General features: G+C 43.4%; 1 protein-coding gene and 1 long non-coding RNA gene across 2 annotated transcripts in view; one reads left to right on the forward strand and one right to left on the reverse strand.

Moving 5' to 3' along the window:
* Positions 1 to 14,082, forward strand: part of FMO4 (flavin containing dimethylaniline monoxygenase 4) — a 35,065-nt gene extending 20,983 nt beyond the window's left edge. Inside the window, 3 exon segments of the mRNA XM_081224038.1 lie at positions 4,788 to 4,857; positions 11,085 to 11,439; positions 11,441 to 14,082. Of these exon segments, the coding sequence (XP_081080164.1) occupies positions 4,788 to 4,857; positions 11,085 to 11,439; positions 11,441 to 11,512 (497 nt within the window). The 3' untranslated portion in view covers positions 11,513 to 14,082.
* Positions 14,083 to 16,008: 1,926 nt separating this feature from the next.
* Positions 16,009 to 19,459, reverse strand: part of LOC308611902 — a 79,651-nt gene continuing 76,200 nt past the window's right edge. Inside the window, exon 3 of the long non-coding RNA XR_014015042.1 lies at positions 16,009 to 16,279. This is a non-coding gene — a long non-coding RNA (uncharacterized lncRNA). The remainder of the gene's footprint in view (positions 16,280 to 19,459) is intronic.

Genomic DNA, 19,459 nt, shown 5'->3' on the forward strand with positions numbered 1-19,459 from the left:
ATACTTTAAAATGTTCTCGTAAATTGACAAACATGATATTTTAACTGGGAGGGTGAGGAGTGGAGGGGAGGAGAAGGTGATTAGGAAATCTCATTTATTTGTATTACAGAAGAAATTCCATGGCATTTGTGATTAAATTATCACAAATGTTTACTTAAGGCTACTTAAAGTGCTTTCACAGCATTTTCCAATTATATTAAAACAATATAGCAAAGATCAATAAAACTAAAACCTGGTTGTTTGAGAAGATAAACAAAATAGATAAACTATCAATCAATAGTCAATCAATCAAGAAAAAGAGGGAGAGGACTCAAATCAATAAAATTAAAAATGAAAAAGGAAAAGTTACAACGGACACCGCAGAAATGCAAAGCATCGTAAGAGATTGCTACAAGCAACACTATACCAATAAAATGGACAACCTGGAAGAAATGGACAAACTCTTAGCAAGGTATAACCTTCCAAGACTGAACCAGGAAGAAACAGAAAATATTAACAGACAAATCCCAAGTAATGAAATTGAACCTGTGATTAAAAATCTTCCAACAAACAAAAGTCCAGGACCAGTATGGCTTCACAGGTGAATTCTATCAAACATTTAGAGAAGAGTTAACACCCATCCTTCTCAAACTCTTCCCAAAAATTGCAGAGGAAGGAGCACTCCCAAACTCACTCTGCAAGGCCACCATCACCCTAATACCAAAACCAGACAAAGATACTACAAAAAAAGAAAATCACAGACCAATATCACTGATGAATATAGATGCAAAAATCCTCAACAAAATACTAGGAAACAGAATCCAACAGCACATGGAAAGGGTCATACACCATGATCAATCCCAGGGATGCAAGGATTCTTCAATATATGCCAATCAATCAATGTGATACACCATATTAACAAACTGAAGAATAAAAACAACATGATCATCTCAACAGATGCAGAAAAAGCTTTTGACAAAATTCAATACCCATTTATGATAAAAACTCTCCAGAAAGTGGGCATAGAGGGAAACTACCCCAACATAATAAAGGCCATGTATGACAAACCCACAGCAAACATCATTCTCAATGGTGAAAAACTGAAAACACTACCTCTAAGATGAGGAACAAGACAAGGATATCCACTCTCGCCACTCTTATTCAACATAGTATTGGAAGTCCTAGCCATGGCAATCAGAGAAGAAAAAGAAATAAAAGGAATACAAATTGGAAAAGGAGAAGTAAAACCGTCACTGTTTGCAGATGACATGATCCTATACATAGAGAATCCTAAAGATGCCACCAGAAAACTACTGGAGCTAATCAATGAATTTGGTAAAGTTGCAGGATACAAAATTAATGCACAGAAATCTCTTGCATTCCTATACACTAACAACAAAATACCAGAAAGAGAATTAAGGAAACAATCCCTTTCACCACTGCAACAAAAAGAATGAACTACCTAGGAATAAACCTACTTAAGGACGTAAAAGCCCTGTACTCAGAAAACTATGACACTGATTAAAGAAATCAAAGGCAACACAAACAGATGGAGAGATATACCACATTCTTGGATTGGAAGAATCAATACTTTGAAAATGACTATATTACTCAATGCAATCTACAGATTCAATGCAATCCCTATCAAATTACCAGTGGCATTTTTTACAGAACTAACAAAAAATCTTAAAATTTGTATGGTGACACAAAAGACCCCGAATAGCCAAAGCAGTCTTGAGGGGAAAAAAAAAGAGCTGGAGGAATCAGACTCCCTGACTTCAGACTATGCTACAAAGCTACAGGAATCAAGACAATATGGTACTGGCCCAAAAACAGAAATGTAGATCAATGGAACAGGATAGAAAGCCCAGAGATAAAGCCATGCACCTATGGTCAACTAATCTATGACAAAGGAGACAAGGATATACAATGGAGAAAAGACAGTCTCTTCAATAAGTGGTGCTGGGAAAACTGGACAGCTACATGGAAAAGAATGAAATTAGGACACTCCCTAACACCATACACAAAAATAAACTCAAAATGGATTAGAGACCTAAATGTAAGACCAGACACTATAAAAATCTTAAAGGAAAACATAGGAAGAACACTCTGTGACATAAATCACAGCAAGATCTTTTCTGACCCACCTCCTAGAGAAATGGAAATAAAAACAAAAATAAACAAATGGGACCTAATGAAACTTAAAACCTTTCGCACAACAAAGGAAACTACAAACAAGATGAAAAACAACCCTCAGAATGGGAGAAAATATTTGCAAACGAATCAACAAAGGATTAATCTCCAAGATATATAAACAGCTCATGCAGCTCAATATTAAAAAAACAAACAACCCAATCAAAAAATGGGCAGAAGACCTAAATAGACATGTCTCCAAAGAAGACATACAGATGGCCAAGAGGTACATGAAAAGCTGCTCAACATCACTAATTATTAGAGAAATGTAAATGAAAACAACAATGAGGTATCACCTCACACCAATTAAAATGGGCATCATCAGAAAATCTACAAAAAACAAATGCTGGAGAGGGTGTGGAGAAAAGGGAACCCTCTTGCTCTGTTGGTGGCTATGCAAATTGATACAGCCACTATGGAGAATAGTATGGAGGCTCCTTAAAGAACTAAAAATAGAATTACCATATGACCCAGCAATCCCACTACTGGGCATATACGCAGAGAAAACCATAATTCAAAAAGACACATGCACCCCAATGTTCATTGCAGCACTATTTATAATAGCCAGGTCATGGAAGCAACCTAAATGCCCGGCGACAGAAGAATGGATAAAGAAGATGTGGTACATATATACAATGGAATATTACTCAGCCATAAAACGGAACGAAATTGGGTCATTTGTAGAGACGTGGATGAATCTAGAGACTGTCATACAGAGTGAAGTAAGTCAGAAAGAGAAAAACAAATATCGTATATTAACACATATATGTGAAACCTAGAAAAATGGTACAGATGAACCAGTTTGCAAGGCAGAAATTGAGACACAGATGTAGAGAACAAACTTATGGACACCAAGGGGAGAAAGTGGGGGCAGCGGGGAGGATGAATTGGGAGACTGGGATTGACATATATACATTAATATGTATGAAATAGGTAACTAATTTTTTTAAAAAGCCACAATGAAATATCGCCTCATACCTATAAGAATGGCTATTATCAAAAAAACAAAAGATAACATGTGTTGACAAGAATGTGAAAAAATTGGAACCCTTCTACACTATTTGTGGGAATGCAATAGTGCAGCCACTATGGAAAATAGTATGGAGGTGGCTAAGAAATTAAAATTAGAAGTACCATATGACCCAGCAATCTCACTCCTGGGTATATACCCAGAAGAATCGAAGTCAGCATCACAAGGAGATATCTGCACTGCCATATTCATGGAAGCATTGTTCCCAATAGTCAAGATATGGAAACAACTTAACTGTCCATCAGTGAATAAATGGGTAAAGAATATACAGACAATGAAATATTACTCAACCTTAAAAAAAAAAAGAAATCCTGCCATCCGTGACAACATAGATGAACCTGGAGAACATTATGCTAAATGAAATAAGCAGTCACAGAAGGACAAATGCTGCATGATCCCACTTATATGAGGAGTCTGAAATAGTCAAACTAATAGAAGCAGAGAGTAGAATGGTGGTTAGCAGGGACTGTGGGAAGGGAAATGGGGAGTTGTTGTTCGATGAGTATAAAGTTTTAGTTATGATAGATGAATATGCTCTACAGATCTGCTGTACAGCACAGTGACTATACTTAACAATACTGTATTACACACCAGAAATTTTGTTAAGAGGGCAGATCTCATGTTATGTTCAATAAGAAAAGAATACCATCCCAAAACAAAAACACAGAAGACTCTTAAGTACTTTTTTAGGTATTTTATAATGAGCTCAAAAATGCTTATCAGAATGACAGAGCTCGGCCCTGCCCCTCCCCATCCCCGTTCAGGGAAAAAAAAAAAAAAAAGGAATGACAGAGCTGAGAAAACAAAAACTTGATTAGATCACACCATAGAAGTGATTGCAAGCCTCTCCAGAGAGCCTCCAAGAGGCAGTCTGGGAGCCACCAAGTGAAGTCTTTCCAGCTTTATACAGGATAAAATGATCCCAGTGGCAAGTATACTACAGAGCTAAGTCAGACCTTTCTCAGGTAGGTTAGTAACCCCCCACCCTGGGGTCAGCAACTTGGCAACTGACAAGGGCAGGACTGGCCAGAAGAGACTGTCCATGTCTAGGTGGATTATTGAGAACAAGCACATCCTCACAGCAGCTCAAGCAGACAGAGCTTTTGTGAGACTGAGAGACTGCCAGGCCCCTTCCATGCCTGAGCCTCCCCATGTAACAAAACGAAGACATACCAAAGCAGGGTTATAAAAATGGGATCATTTTAAGTGTTTACAGTTAACCAGCTAATAGTTTTAATGCACACACACAAATATAATGTGGAGCTATATATACCATATAATATAAATAATATTATATGTCAATATATGTAAAGTGCAAGCAGATGAAGAGGGGCAGGTTCTGATGACCAGTGCAGTGCAGGCTCGGCATCTGTCCTCACAATTCCAGCAGGAGAGCACCCTGCTTAAGTGAATTCAGAGGGGGAATTTACCTCCAAAAAATTACCCTCTGCACTCTAATTCCATTCTAAGCTTTGATGATCACATGTCTTGAGGTTGGAGCAGTGGGGGGCCAGAAATGAGGGGGAAGAGAACTCAAAGGAAGAGGCACATGTAACTTTAGTGTTGTTTCTGACTTTTCTTACAGGACTCTGTAAGATACCTCCACCTCAAAAATTGATGGCTGAGGCTACGAAAAAGCAGCGGCTCATAGAAAGGTATGAAATATAGCCTGCTACCAATATATTCCATTACAAAAAAAAAAAGATTTTCAATATAAAAGCCATTCCTAGAGAAGCAATGTGGCAGGATGGAAATAATTGCATTATGCGTCAGAAGAATATGTTTTCAGTCCTAACTCTTCCACCAACTAGATTTGTGGCCTTAGATGTGTCCGGTGGAGGCAACAGGTCACTGCACTGAGCCTGGCCCAGAACAGATGGCAACCCTTTGTTCACTTGCCCCCAAAGCCCTGTTCTCTTTGTTCTCCTCCTACTTCTCAGGCTGCTCTTTCTATGCATTTACAGGTGTCTCCTCTTCCTCACTCCTGAAAAATGGTGAACCCCAGCCTTAATCCTCAGACCTCTTCTCACTTCTTTTAACACTCACTCCTAGGTGGCCTCACCAGGCCTGTGGCTTTAAATGCCATCATACACTCATGGCTCCCAAACTTGGATCTCTAGCCCAAATCTCTCCTCGGAACTCCAACTCTTAATCCAACTCCCTCTAGATAGCTCCACTGAGATATGTAATAGGTGTTTGAAATTTAATATGTCTAAAAACTAACCCTCGACCTCCACCTGCACATGGGCTGCTCTGAGACTTTCCCCTTCTCAGTCAATGGCTACTTATTCCAGGTGAACAGTCAAAAACTTTGGAGTGATCTTTTTTTCCTCTTTTTCTCTCACATCCTCAGCAAATACTGTCAACTCTTACCTTCAACTAAATTCAGAATCCAGACCCTTCTCACGACCCTGGCTGCTACCACCCCAGAACAGGCCACGGTCATCTCTCACCAGGACGCTTGCTGTCACCTCTTATCTGGTCTCTGTACCTCCCGTCTGCTATTCTACAGTCTAACCTTGACGCTGCACAAGAGTGACCGATGCTAACATTGCTCTTCTGTTGAAAACCCTCTGACTGCTCCCCATTTCACTCCCAGAAACTTCCCTGCAGCTCTGCACCCCTATAGGCAACCAGCTACCTCTGTGCCCTCACTGCCTCGTGTTCTCCCACCTCACCCATACTGCTCCAGTCACTCCAGACAGCTCCCTGCTCTTCAAACATGCCAAGCATAGCCCCCTCAGAACCTCTGCACTTACTGTTCCCTCTGCCTGGAGTATTCTGCCCCCATCCCGTACCTGTAGGTTCACTCTGCTCAAATATCACCTCGTAAGAGGGAAGTCTTCTCTGAGGACACTGTATAAAATGGCAAACCACTCAGTCTCACCATTGCCTCTTCCCGTTTACCCTCCTTTATATTTCTTCATAATTCCTATTACCACTTGATATAGTCTATATCTATTTGGCTAGGGTTTTTTTCCTACAGCCTGCTGATTTTCCCTGTTAGAATGTAAGTTCCTTGAGAGCAAGGACGTTGTTTTACTCACTGTTGAACTCCCAGCACCTAGGATGGTGCCTGTCATGTGATACACACTTAAGATTGATTGATTACTTGAAGGAAAGAATGAATAATTGAAAGAATGACATTGGCACATCATGAAGGTTTACTAACAACAGACATAAGTGGGAATAGAGCCTTCATATACACTATACAGTTGACCCTTGAACAACACAGGTTTGAACTGCGTGGGTCCACTTACGCATAGATTTTTTTCAATATATTGGAAAAATTGGGGGGAGGTTTGTGACAATTTGAAAAAACTCGCAGATGAATCACAAAGCCTAGAAATACTGAAAAAATTAAGAAAATTTAGGTATGTCATGAATGCACAAAATATATGTAGATACTAGTCTATTTTATTATTTACTACCATCAAATATACAAAAATCTATTTTAAAATTTATCAAAACTTGCACACATAAACACAGACCATGCATGGCACCATTCACAATCAAGAGAAATGTAAATAAATGTAAAGATGCATTATTAAATCATAACAGCAGAAACTTAACTGTAGCATATACTGTACTACTGCAATAACTTCGTAGCCACCTCCTGTTGCTATTGTGATCAGCTCAGGTGTTTCAACTATCAAGAGAAATGTAAATAAATGTAAAGATGCATTATTAAATCATAACAGCAGAAACTTAACTGTAGTATATACTGTACTACTGCAATAACTTCGTAGCCACCTCCTGTTGCTATTGTGATCAGCTCAGGTGTTTCAACTATCTGCTTAATATGTCATGTGATGCTAATCATCTCTGCAAGAGCAGTTCATCTCTCCAGTAAATTTCGTGTCTCAGTAAAAAGTGATCTCTTGCAGTTCTCACATATTTTCCATCGTATTTAGTAAACCTTGAATAACACCACAGAACCCATACAAAAGTGTCACTAGTGATGCTGGAAACGCTCCCAAGGAGGAGAAAAAAGTCATGACATTACAAGAAAAAGTTGATATGTACAATAGATTGAGGTCTGCTAGCTGCAGTTGCCTGTCTTTTCAAGATAAATGAATCCAGCATAATGACTGTTATTTAAAAAAAGAAAATTTGTGAAGCCATCGCTGTAGCTATGCCAGCAGGCATGAAAACCTTGCACTTTTTGTGAAGTACCTTTTTATATTGTATTGAAAATGCAGCTTTTATATGTGTGCAGAATTACTCTAAGAAAGGCATAGTTATAGACTAACATAACTTGAGAAAAAGTGAAGTCATTACACGACAACTTAAAGCAGAAGAAAAGTGAGGAAGATTGTAATGCCAGAGAAGGATGGTTTGATAACTTTAGAAAGAGATTTGCCTTTTAAAATGTCAAGATAGGGGCTTCTCTGGTGACACAGTGGTTAAGAATCCGCCTGCCAATGCAGGGGACATGGGTTCAAGCCCTGGTCCAGGAAGATCCCACATGCCGCGGAGCTACTAAGCCCGCGCGCCACAACTACTGAGCCTGTGCTCTAGAGCCCACGAGCCACAACTACTGAGCCTGCGTGCCACAACTACTGAAGCCTGTGCGCCTAGGGCCTGTGCTCTGCAACAAGAGAAGCCACTGCAATGAGAAGCCTGCACAGCACAATGAAGAGTAGCCCCTGCTCACTGTTAACTAGAGAAAGCCCGTGCGCAGCAACGAAGACCCAATGGAACCAAAAATTAATTAATTAAATTTTTTTTTTTAATGTCAAGATAATGGGAGGAGCAGCTTCTGCTGACCAAGAGGCAGCAGACAAAGTTCCAGGACACCGTTAAGACAATCACTGAAGAGAAAGGATACCTGCTTGAACAGGTGTTTAATGCAAACAAAACTGCCCTATTCTAGAGGGGGAAAAAAGGCCACAAAGGACATTTATTAGTAAAGAAGAGAACTGAGCACCAGAATTTAAGGCAGGAAGGCGTAGGCTAACTCTACTGTTGTGTGTAAATGCAGTCAGGTTTATGATTAGGACTGCCCTTATCTATAAAGCTGCTAACCCCAAGCCTTGAAGGGAAAAGATAAATACCAGCTGCCCATCTTTTCGTTGTACAACAAGAAGGCCTGGACGATGAGAACCCTTTTTCTGGATTGGTTCCTTCCATGCCTTGTCCCTAAAATCAGGAAGTTCCTTGCCAGTAAAGGACTGTCTTTTAAAGTTCTTTTGATATTGGATAATGCCCCTGGCCACCCAGAACCCATGATTTCAACACAAAGCGCTGAAGTGCTCTATGGAAGGAATTGTCAGTGCTATGGAAGAAAACAGAACATCAGGAAAGTCTGGAAGGATTACACCATTGAAGATGCCATTGTTGTTATAGGAAAAGCCATGAAAGCCATCAAGCCTGAAACAATAAATTCTTGCTGGAGAAGACTGTGTCCAGATCTTGTGCGTGACTTCACAGGATTTACGACAGACCCAATCAAGGAAATCATGAAAGAGATTGTGGATATGGCAAAAAAAATAAAAATAAAAAGCAGGGGGTGAGGGTTTCAAGATAAAGATCTTGGAGAAATTCAGGAGCTAATAGAGGGAGGGCTTCCCTGGTGGCGCAGTGGTTAAGAATCTGCCACCAATGCAGGGGACACGGGTTCGAGCCCTGGTCCAGGAAGATCCCACATGCTGCAGAGCAACTAAACCCGTCTGCCAGAACTACTGAGCCTCTGGTCTAGAGTCCATGAGCCACAACTACTGAAGCCCGCATACCTAGAGCCCGTGCTCCACAACAAAAGAAGCCACCGTAATGAGAAGCCTACGCACCGCAATGAAGAGTAGCCCCCTCTCACCGCAACTAGAGGAAGACCCAACACAGCCAAAAAAAAAGAACTTAACAGAGGGAATTCCCTGGCCGTCCAGTGGTTAGGACTCTGTGCTTTCACTGCAGAGGGCAAGGGTTCGATCCCTGGTCTGGAACTAAGACCCCGCATGTCACGCACAGTGTGGCCAAACACACACACACACACACACGAGCTAACAGACACCACACCAGAGGAATTAACAGAAGACAACTTGATGGAGATGAGTGCTTCTGAACCAGTGCAAGATGATGAGGAGGAAGACATAGAAGAAGCAGTGCCAGAAAACAAAGGGACATTAGACAATCTGGCAGAAGGGCTCCAATTATTTAAGACTGATGTTGACTTATTTTATAACACGGACCCTTCTATGATACAGGCACTGCAACTAAAGCAAATGATGGAAGAAGAATTGGTACCTTATAGAAACATTTTCAGAGAAATGAAAAAGCAAACAAGTCAGACAGAAATTACAATGTGTTTCCATAAAGTCACACTACATGTACCTGCCTCTTCGGCCTCCCCTTCATCTCCGCCACCTCTTCTGCCTCTGCCACCCCCAAGACAGCAGGACCGAGCTTCCTCTTCCTCTGCCTCCTCAGCCCACTCAATGTGGAGGTCACGAGGATGAAGACCTTTGTGATGATCCACTTCCCCTTAATGAACAGTTAATAATTATCATACCCTACTGTCAATAGATTTATCTGTTGTGTGTGTGTGTGTGTCTTCGTGTGAAAATCTAAAAACTGCACGGCAAGAACTGCATGAGAAGTTTTTGTGTCATCATCGTCATCATTGCTTAAGTACTTGTCATGCAGAACATCATGTGTAAGACTTGTACTGAAGTGGATAGCCCATCCTTACATAGGTATAAACTGAGTGATATTTACAGTAATATAAAATTAATAATGTGTTAGTTTTCTTACTATTTTCTAAGTTTGCTTTCAAAGAATTACATTACTGTACAGTATGCCTCTTTCTCTCATATTTGGAGAAACTGTCTATCAGCCTGTCATCACAGGTAAGTGGGGTTTTTTTATGTAACAATGTTTCCAATACTGTACTATGAATATGACTGTAATGCTGTATACCATAAAAATTTTATAATGATTCATTCATTAGTATATAGGCTAGGGTTCCATGAAATAATCATATTGCTGCTTCTTTTTCATTATCAATGTATGATTCATTATACTTGTAAATAAATATGAATTTCTTTTTCACATTAGCTTTTCATTTTTGATGTCTAGTGTTAGGGATACAAACAACATCTACAGTATTTTGTATCATATAAGACAATATTCATGTAGTTACCAATAGACAATTCATCTTATAAACAGATGACATAAACTTATGGTATTGATGAGTACAGTACAGTACTGTAAATATATTTTCTCTTCCTTATGATTTTCTTAATAACATTTTCTTTTCTCTATCTTACTCACTCTATTATAAGAATACAGTGTAGAATCATACAACATACAAAATATGTGTTAATCTACTGTTTATGCTGTCAGCATGGCCTCCAGTTAACTACTAATAATTTATTAGTAGTGAGGTTTGAGGGGAATCAAAAGTTGCATGTGGATTTTCAACTACATGGTGGGTTGGTGCCCCTAACTCCCTCGTTGTTCAAGGGTCAACTGTACTTATATCTGTATCATGTTCAGCACTGCTATACCAATTCAGTCCTCTCAACTCACAATTAACATCAATAAGAATAATTTAGGTAGCTATATATGCGATGCTTTCTGATCATGTTTATTTATTCAACAACTATGATATTTGAACTGATCTGATTTTACCCTCCTATCAAATTCAAGAACCTAAAACATTATTTAAATCTCCTCTTCCAATTGCCTCCTTCTACCATCTCCTTTAACAAAATTAATTATGCTCACAAATACCCTCTGCAAATAAACTCCCCTTATTTTTTTCTCTTCAACACAGAAAAACATTCCTGACATGGTTTGACTCCAATAGAAAGAAACAAAATGGTGGGAGGTGGGGTAACTCATAACTTGAAAATCAAAAGTGATCCATCTTCTTCCCTATCAGGGGTTTGATGAAAGATACCACTGAAGACAAACTTGACTACATTTCCTACATGGATGACCTCGCTGCCTGCATAGGCACGAAGCCCAACGTCCCACTTCTGTTCCTCAAGGATCCCAGACTAGCTTGGGAAGTTTTCTTTGGACCATGTACTCCTTACCAGTATCGCCTAATGGGCCCTGGAAAATGGGATGGAGCCAGAAATGCCATCCTGACCCAGTGGGACAGGACACTGAAACCCTTAAAAACTCGAATAGTTCCCGATTCCTCCAAGCCTGTCTCCATGTCACGTTATTTGAAAGCTTGGGGGGCACCTATCCTGCTCGCCTCCCTTCTACTGATCTGTAAATCTTCACTTTTTTTTGAAATTGGTGCCAGAAAAACTATGGGACAGAATTTCTCCTTACTTAATAAGTATTTGGCGAGGATAAATCTGCTTGGTTATGAGGGTTGTACCAAGTCATATTAATTCTATTCCCAAATATCTTGTGTTTTTCACTTCTCCTCTCCATCATAACTGTTATCATCCAAGGTTAGGTCTAATCATCCCTTACCTGAATTATTGTACTATCTTTCTCTCTAGTCTCAGTATCCCCTTTTTTTTGCCTCCTTTACCTAAGCAATTATTCTAAAATAAAAAATATTGTCATTGTTTCCATCAAGGTCCTGGCAGGAATAAGACAGAACTCAAATTAGTAATTTAATATAAAGATTATGTCAAGTGGTTTGGGCAGAGTGTAGGGAAATCATAACTAGAATGAAATTCTGCCAGACTAGTAACAGTGAGGTGCTTCTACCATCCGTAGGCCTAATGAGGCAAGGGGAGAAAACAATTATGAATGAGAGAGAGGGAGAGAGAGAGGGAGAGATTATGTAGAGAGGGCCACCTCTCAGGAACTATGACCTCCAGCTGACCAATGAAAGCAGTCCATGGTGACCCCAAAAGTACTAGGGAAATTAATTGCCGAATCTTAGGCTCTTCCCTCCCGCTGATCATCTGCCCATGCTCCCCAGTGGCCTAACCCAACCAAAATTTAGAGGGCAAGGTTACTGACTATTGTGGATTTAATTGCACCCCCCCACACCAAAAGATATATTCAGGTCGTAACCCCTGGTACCTGTGAATGTGACCTTACTTGGAAGTAGGATCTTTGCAAATGTATATACGTTAAGATGAGATCATACTGAAGTAGGGTGAGCTAGATCCAGTATAAAAAGAGGATCCTTATAAAAAAAGGATAAGACACACAGAGACACAGTCACAGTGGAGAATGCCACGTGAAGACAGGCAGAGATTGGAGTGATGCATCTACAAACTAAGGATCACCAAGCAAGCAAACACTGGAAGGTAAAAGAGAGGCACAGATCAGATTCTCCCTCAAAAGCTCCAGAGGGAGCAACCCTACCAACAATTCCAGACTCCTAGCCTCCAGGACTGTGAAAGAATAAGCCACCCACTCTGTGGTACTTTGCTGTGGCAATCCTAGTGTTACCAGTACACCACCTGATGTCTTAGGAGGTGAGCCTCCTAAGCCACAGAGCAAAGCAAAGATGATGGGGAGTGTATAGGAAAGGGCAACCAGAAAGGATCCAGAGAAGACATGTTACTTTCCAATGTAAAAATCCTTCGAAGTTTGTCCCTTGATTAGAGATAATAAATTCCTTAGCCTGGAAGAGGAGACTCTTCATGACCTGAGTCCCTTTGCCCAGGTCACCAGAATCCTGTCCTGCAGCTACCCCTCCACTTCAAACCCTGCCATCTAGTACTACCAGACTATGGACTGTGCTGTACCTCCTCACTTTGGCACAAGCTGTTGCCTCTTCCAGCCCCTCGAATCCATACCTGACTGTCTTTCTAGAGAGAGCTTGATCATCTCCCTCTGTGAAGCCTTCCCTGAATCCCCAAAGCAGAGTTGCCCCTTCATAATGATTGTGCCTCATGTACTACTCTGCCACTGTTCTGTTCTTACTATAGTATAATTTTCTTTTTGTGTCTGTCTCCTAATGAATGGTGAGTTCTTGAGAGGAACCATGTCCTGTTCAGCTAAAACACTGCCTGATAAAAAGACTGCAAAATAAATATTTGATGACTGAACAGTGACCTCACTGGCTGACGTTCCTTGTCCCTCCTCTTCTACCCACGTTCTTTTCTTATGCCAACTTGATAAATTACCTCAGATTACCTCAGCTCTGCAAATGAACAAGGACAGTCCACCAACACCTATTTTACAGACAGTCTATGTGGCAATCAGAATAAATACAACTAACTAATCCATAACTGGGAATCAGGTGTACTGGTTGAAAGTGCTAACTCTAGTATTCAACCTGGATTATAATCCCAGCTCTTCCATTAGCTGTAAGGCCTTGGCCAAGTTACTTAGCCTCTCTGAGCCTCAAGTGTCCTCAGCTGGAAAATGAGGAGAAAAGAATAGTATCACCTACCTCATAAGTAAACATTAAGTGAGACAATATAGGGTGTTACTTACACAGTAAATTACCTATTAACAGCTGAGGAGTCTGAGGACATTTTTAATTCTCTGAATTAAAGGATTTGAAAATGATTGCCTGTTGCCTAATCAGAGAGTATGGCCTTTGCTCTCTGTGGATTGTCTGGTAGCACTTTGCAACTAGGATTACTCTTTTGTCCTTGTGTCCCACCCCCACCCAAACCTTGAGGTCTGCTGCCACGACCATCGCTGCCACTATCACTGCACCACCCTCATGCTTCTCAGATGGACCTTCCAGGATGCAGCAAGCAAATAATAGCAAAGGAAGAATTATGCTCAATCATTAAGAGTGGACCTCCTGTCAGAAGAACCTAGGGGCAAGACGGCAATAAAGATGCAGACCTACTAGAGAATGGATTTGAGGACACGGGGTGGGGGGAAGGGTAAGCTGGGACAAAGTGAGAGAGTGGCATGGACATATATACACTACCAAACGTAAAATAGATAGCTAGTGGGAAGCAGCTGCATAGCACAGGGAGATCAGCTCGGTGCTTTGTGACCACCTAGGGGGTGGGATAGGGAGGGTGGGAGGGAGGGAGACACAAGAGGGAGGAGATATGGGGACATATGTATATGTATAACTGATTCACTTTGTTATAAAGCAGAAACTGACACACCACTGTAAAGCAATTATACTCCAATAAAGATGTTTAAAATAATAATAATAATAAAAAAAGAGTGGACCTCCTGATATAAGTTGTTGATGTGTCTCTAGGTTTTTATTGGCAACAACCCCCAGTCAGAGAAGCACCTAATTCCAAATCTTCAAAACCAACTAAAGCTGTCCAACAGGAGCAGTGCTGCTGGAGGATGGAGGAAACAGTGCCCACCAAACTGAGAAGGCATCTGGAGACTGAAAAATAAGGCAGGCGGCTCCATATCATCAATGGATCAGTTTATTATAGGGTAACTTACTCACAGAGTGGGATCTGAATCAGGCAGACAATGATCTGGAAGCATTCACAGCTGCACTCCATACCACCAAGGGGCCTTTGGAACAATTTTATAGTTTACCTAGGGTTATGAGGGGGTACGTGCTTAGATAAGGGACATGCATTCCTAAGCTAAGATTTATGAACAGGTTAACTAGTCTCATGAGCACCAGAATATGTCAGGGAAGGCTTTCATTATTGTTTGGGGACTAACAGAGCATAGAGGCCACCTGGTCCTAGTGATTATTAAACAATATCTATTAACTACAAAGCCCTTGACAACAGAGAAGTGATTCACTGCACAGTACAGTCCTGGGTAGGGTCAGTGAAAGGACAGGAGAAATTGTAAGGGCGCAAGATGACACCAGTTCTGGCTAACAGCCATACATGTATCATATTTAAGCTATCTATACCCAAGTTCTTGAAGGAGAAAACAAAACTTAGATGTCTTTATTACCTCATTATTTTTAGTGTTGCTATCTTTTTCCATGTAGTGATCTTTAGATGAGAAATCAAAGACTCATAGAAGTTAAGTAATTTGCCCTGATTCACACAGCAAGTAGAGGCCGAACAGGGATTTGAACCCATATAGTTGTAACGTTAAAGCCAGGCTGCCTCACTAGTTGCCTTGGGAAGCAACTCCTCTACTTGCTGCTTACCACCTCAATTTGCTTGTCGACGAAGCCCAAAGCTGGACACCTCCTCCTTCAGGAAGCCTTTGTCTTCCTGCTGTTTTCCTTCCTCTACACCTTGAATAGACTTCGAAACATTGTCCCAGTTCTCAAAGAACAAGTGATACCAGGAAAAGGCTACCGCGTAGGAATCATTTTAACTGGGAATCAAATTTTCATGGTAAATAGTTGGAGAAATATCAGGTTTTATCAAGATATCAACTTAAGGGGCTTCCCTGGTAGCACAGTGATTGGGAATCCGCCTGCCAATGCAGGGGACACAGGTTCGATCCCTGGTCCAGGAAGATCCCACATTCCGCAGAGCAACTTAACCCGTGTGCCACAACTACTGAGCTTGCGCTCTAGAGTCCACGAGCCACAACTACTGAGCCCGTGTGCCACAACTACTGAAGCCCGCGTGCCTAGAGCCCATGCTCCACAACAAGAGAAGCCACCGCAATGAGAAACCCGCGCACCGCAATGAACAGTAGCCTGCTCTCGCCACAACTAGAGAAAGCCTGCACGCAGCAACGAAGACCCGACGCAGCCAAAAATAAATAAATAAATTTATAAAAAAAATAAGATATCAACTTGAGAAATGAAACATTATGAAAGTGTTTGCTTTGTCTTTTATTGAACCAAATTTTAATTATAATTGCAACTATGTATGAATGGGAATTACCTCATTATCTGAAAATTTACATAACAGCAAATAAAACATCCTCCACCTCATACATTCTCACAACAGTGTACATGGAATTTAATTTCAGAAATCCTCAAGTCCTGATAGTGGAGAAACTGGGATCTGCTTTAAGAAACTCAGCCCAGCTCTAGTCTGACCGTTCCCGACCAAGTATTTCTGATCAGATCTCACACACAGGGAAGGAACGACCAATCAAGTGACTGACCTGTTGTGCTGCAGTTCAATGGAAGAGGTTGGAAAATCCAGCTAGGGCTCTGACTTGGGCCTTTAAAATGGTCATGGTTCCAACTGATGCTGAAGCAGTCTCCCTCAGAAGGGGCGGTGAGGAGTCTCTCCATCTCCTCGGTTGAGAATGAAACATAGGTCCCAAGGACGATTCATAATCCTATAACATTTAGAAATATTATTAAAGTCATTTTATCTTCTATCACTTATCATATAATTCAGGTTTTAAACATAAAATTATAATTTAAATGAAAACTACAGTATTGAGAAGCATTATGAGGCAAACCATATTTCACAAGTTCTTTCAAGGAAATTAAAAATAAACCAGCTGTGGGCTTCCCTGGTGGTGCAGTGGTTGAGAGTCCGCCTGCCGATGAAGGCGACACGGGTTCGTGCCCCGGTCCGGGAAGATCCCACATGCCACAGAGCGGCTGGGCCCGTGAGCCATGGCCGCTGAGCCTGCGCGTACGGAGCCTGTGCTCCGCAACGGGAGAGGCCACAGCACTGAGAGGCCCTCGTACCACAAATAAATAAATACATACATACATACATACAAAATAATAAAAAAAAACAGCTGTAAAAGTGTCTTGTTCAACAATAAAATGTGTGCAGGGGGACGAGGGGAAGATGGCGGAAGAGTAAGATGCGGAGATCACCTTCCTCCCCACAGATACATCAGAAATACATCTGAACGTGGAACAACTCCTACAGAACACCTACTGAACGCTGGCAGAAGACCTCAGACTTCCCAAAAGACAAGAAAGTCCCCACGTACCTGGGTAGGGCAATAGAAAAAAGAAGAAACAGAGACAAAAGAATAGGGACGGGACCTGCACCAGTGGGAGGGAGCTGTGAAGGAGGAAAGGTTTCCACACACTAGGAGGCCCCTTCGCGGGCAGAGACTGCAGGTGGTGGAGAGGGGAGCTTCGGAGCCGCGGAGGAGAGCACCGCAACAGGGGTGCGGAGGACAAAGCGGAGAGATTCCCGCACAGAGGATCGGTGCCGACCAGCACTCACCAGCACGAGAGGCTTGTCTGTTCACCCGCCGGGGCGGGCGGGGCTGAGAGCTGAGGCTCGGGCTTCGGTCAGAGCGCAGGGAGCTGACTGGGGTTGGCGGCGTGAACACAGCCTGCAGGGGGTTAGTGCGCCACGGCTAGACGGGAGGGAGTCCGGGGAAAAGTCTGGACCTGCCGAAGAGGCAGGAGACATTTTCTTCCCTCTTTGTTTCCTGGTGCGCGAAGAGAGGGGATTAAGAGCGCTGCTTAAAGGAGCTCCAGAGGCAGGCGCGAGCCGCGGCTAAAAGGGCGGACCCCAGAGACGGGCATAAGACGCTAAGGCTGCTGCTGCCGCCACCAAGAAGCCTGTGTGTGAGCACAGGTCACGCTCCACACCCCCCTTCCGGTGAGCCTGTGGAGCCCGCCACTGCCAGGGTCCCGGGATCCAGGAACAACTTCCCCGGGAGTACGCACGGCACGCCTCAGTCTGGTGCAACGTCACGCCGGCCTCTGACGCCGCAGGCCCGCCCCGCACGCCGTGCCCCTCCCTCCCCCCACGCACGCCGTGCCCCTCCCTCCCCCCACGCACGCCGTGCCCCTCCCTCCCCCCACGCACGCCGTGCCCCTCCCTCCCCCCACGCACGCCGTGCCCCTCCCTCCCCCCACGCACGCCGTGCCCCTCCCTCCCCCCCACGCACGCCGTGCCCCTCCCTCCCCCCCACGCACGCCGTGCCCCTCCCTCCCCCCCCGCACGCCGTGCCCCTCCCTCCACCCCGCACGCCGTGCCCCTCCCTCCCCCCCCGCACGCCGTGCCCCTCCCTCCCCCCCCCGCACGCCGTGCCCCTCCCTCCGCCCCCCCGCCCGCCGTGCCCCTCCCGCCCCCACCCCTGCACGCCGTGCGCCTCCCTCCCCCCTCCGCATGCCGTGCGCCTCCCTCCCCATGCCGTGCGCCTCCCTCCCCCCTCCGCACGCCGTGCGCCTCCCTCCCCCCCGCACGCCACGCCCCTCCCTCCCCCCCCGCACGCCGCGCCCCTCCCTCCCCCCCCGCACGCCGTGCCCCTCCCTCCCCCCCCCAACACGCCGTGCCCCTCCCTCCCCCGCCCCCCGGCCTGAGTGAGCCAGAGTCACCGAAGCAGCTGCTCCTTTAACCCCGTCCTGTCTGAGCAAAGAACAGACGCCATTCGGCGACCTACACGCAGAGGAGGGGCCAGATCCAAAGCTGAGCCCCGGGAGCTGTGCGAACAAAGAAGAGAAAGGGAAATCTCTCCCAGCAGCCTCAGAAGCAGCAAATTAAAGCTCCACAATCAACTTGATGTACCCTGCATCTGTGGAATACATGAATAGACAACAAATCATCCCAAATTGAGGAGGTGGACTTTGAGTACAACATTTATGATTTTTTCCCCTTTTTGTGAGTGTGTGTGTGTATGCTTCTGGGTGAGATTTTGTCTGTAGAGCTTTACTTCCACGATTTCTCCTAGGGTTCTATCCGTCCGGTTTTTTTTGTTTGTTTGTTTTAATTTTTTTCTTAATAATTATTTTTATTTTAATAACTTTATTTTATTTTATCTTACTTTATTTTATTTTACTTTATCTTCTTTCTTTCTTTCTTTTTTCCTTCCTTCCCTCCCTCCTTCCTTCCTTCCTTCCTCCCTCCGTCCCTCCCTCTCTCCCTCCCTCCTTTCTTTCTTTCTTTCTTTCTTTCTTTCTTTCTTTCTATCTTTCTACTTCTACTAATTCTTTCTTTCTACTTTCTCTCCCTTTTATTCTGAGGGAGAATGGCTCTTGGATGAAAGGCCTGTGGATGAAAGGCTCTTGGTGCTACAGACAGGAGTCAGTGCTGTGCCTCTGAGGTGGGAGAGCCAACTTTAGGACACTGATCCACAAGAGACCTCCCAGCTCCATAGAATATCAAATGGCAAAAATCTCCCAGAGATCATCTCAACACCAGCACCCAGCTTCACTCAATGACCAGCAAGCTACAGTGCTGGACACCCTATGCCAAACAACTAGCAAGACAGGAACACAACTCCACCCATTAGCAGAGAGGCTGCCTAAAATCATAATAAAGCCACAGACACCCCAAAACACACCACCAGACGTGGACCTGTCCACCAGGAAGACAAGATCCAGCCTTATCCACCAGAACACAGGCACTAGTCCCCTCCACCAGGAAGCATACACAACGCACTGAACCAACCTTAGCCACTGGGGACAGACACCAAAAACAATGGGAACTACGAACCTGCTGCCTGCAAAAAGGAGACCCCAGACACAGTAAGATAAGCAAAATGAGAAGACAAAAAAACACACAGCAGATGAAGGAGCAAGATAAAAACCCACCA

Source organism: Mesoplodon bidens, assembly GCF_964165515.1.
Source record: "Mesoplodon bidens genome assembly, chromosome: 2".
In the NCBI taxonomy this organism is placed as follows: domain Eukaryota; kingdom Metazoa; phylum Chordata; class Mammalia; order Artiodactyla; family Ziphiidae; genus Mesoplodon; species Mesoplodon bidens.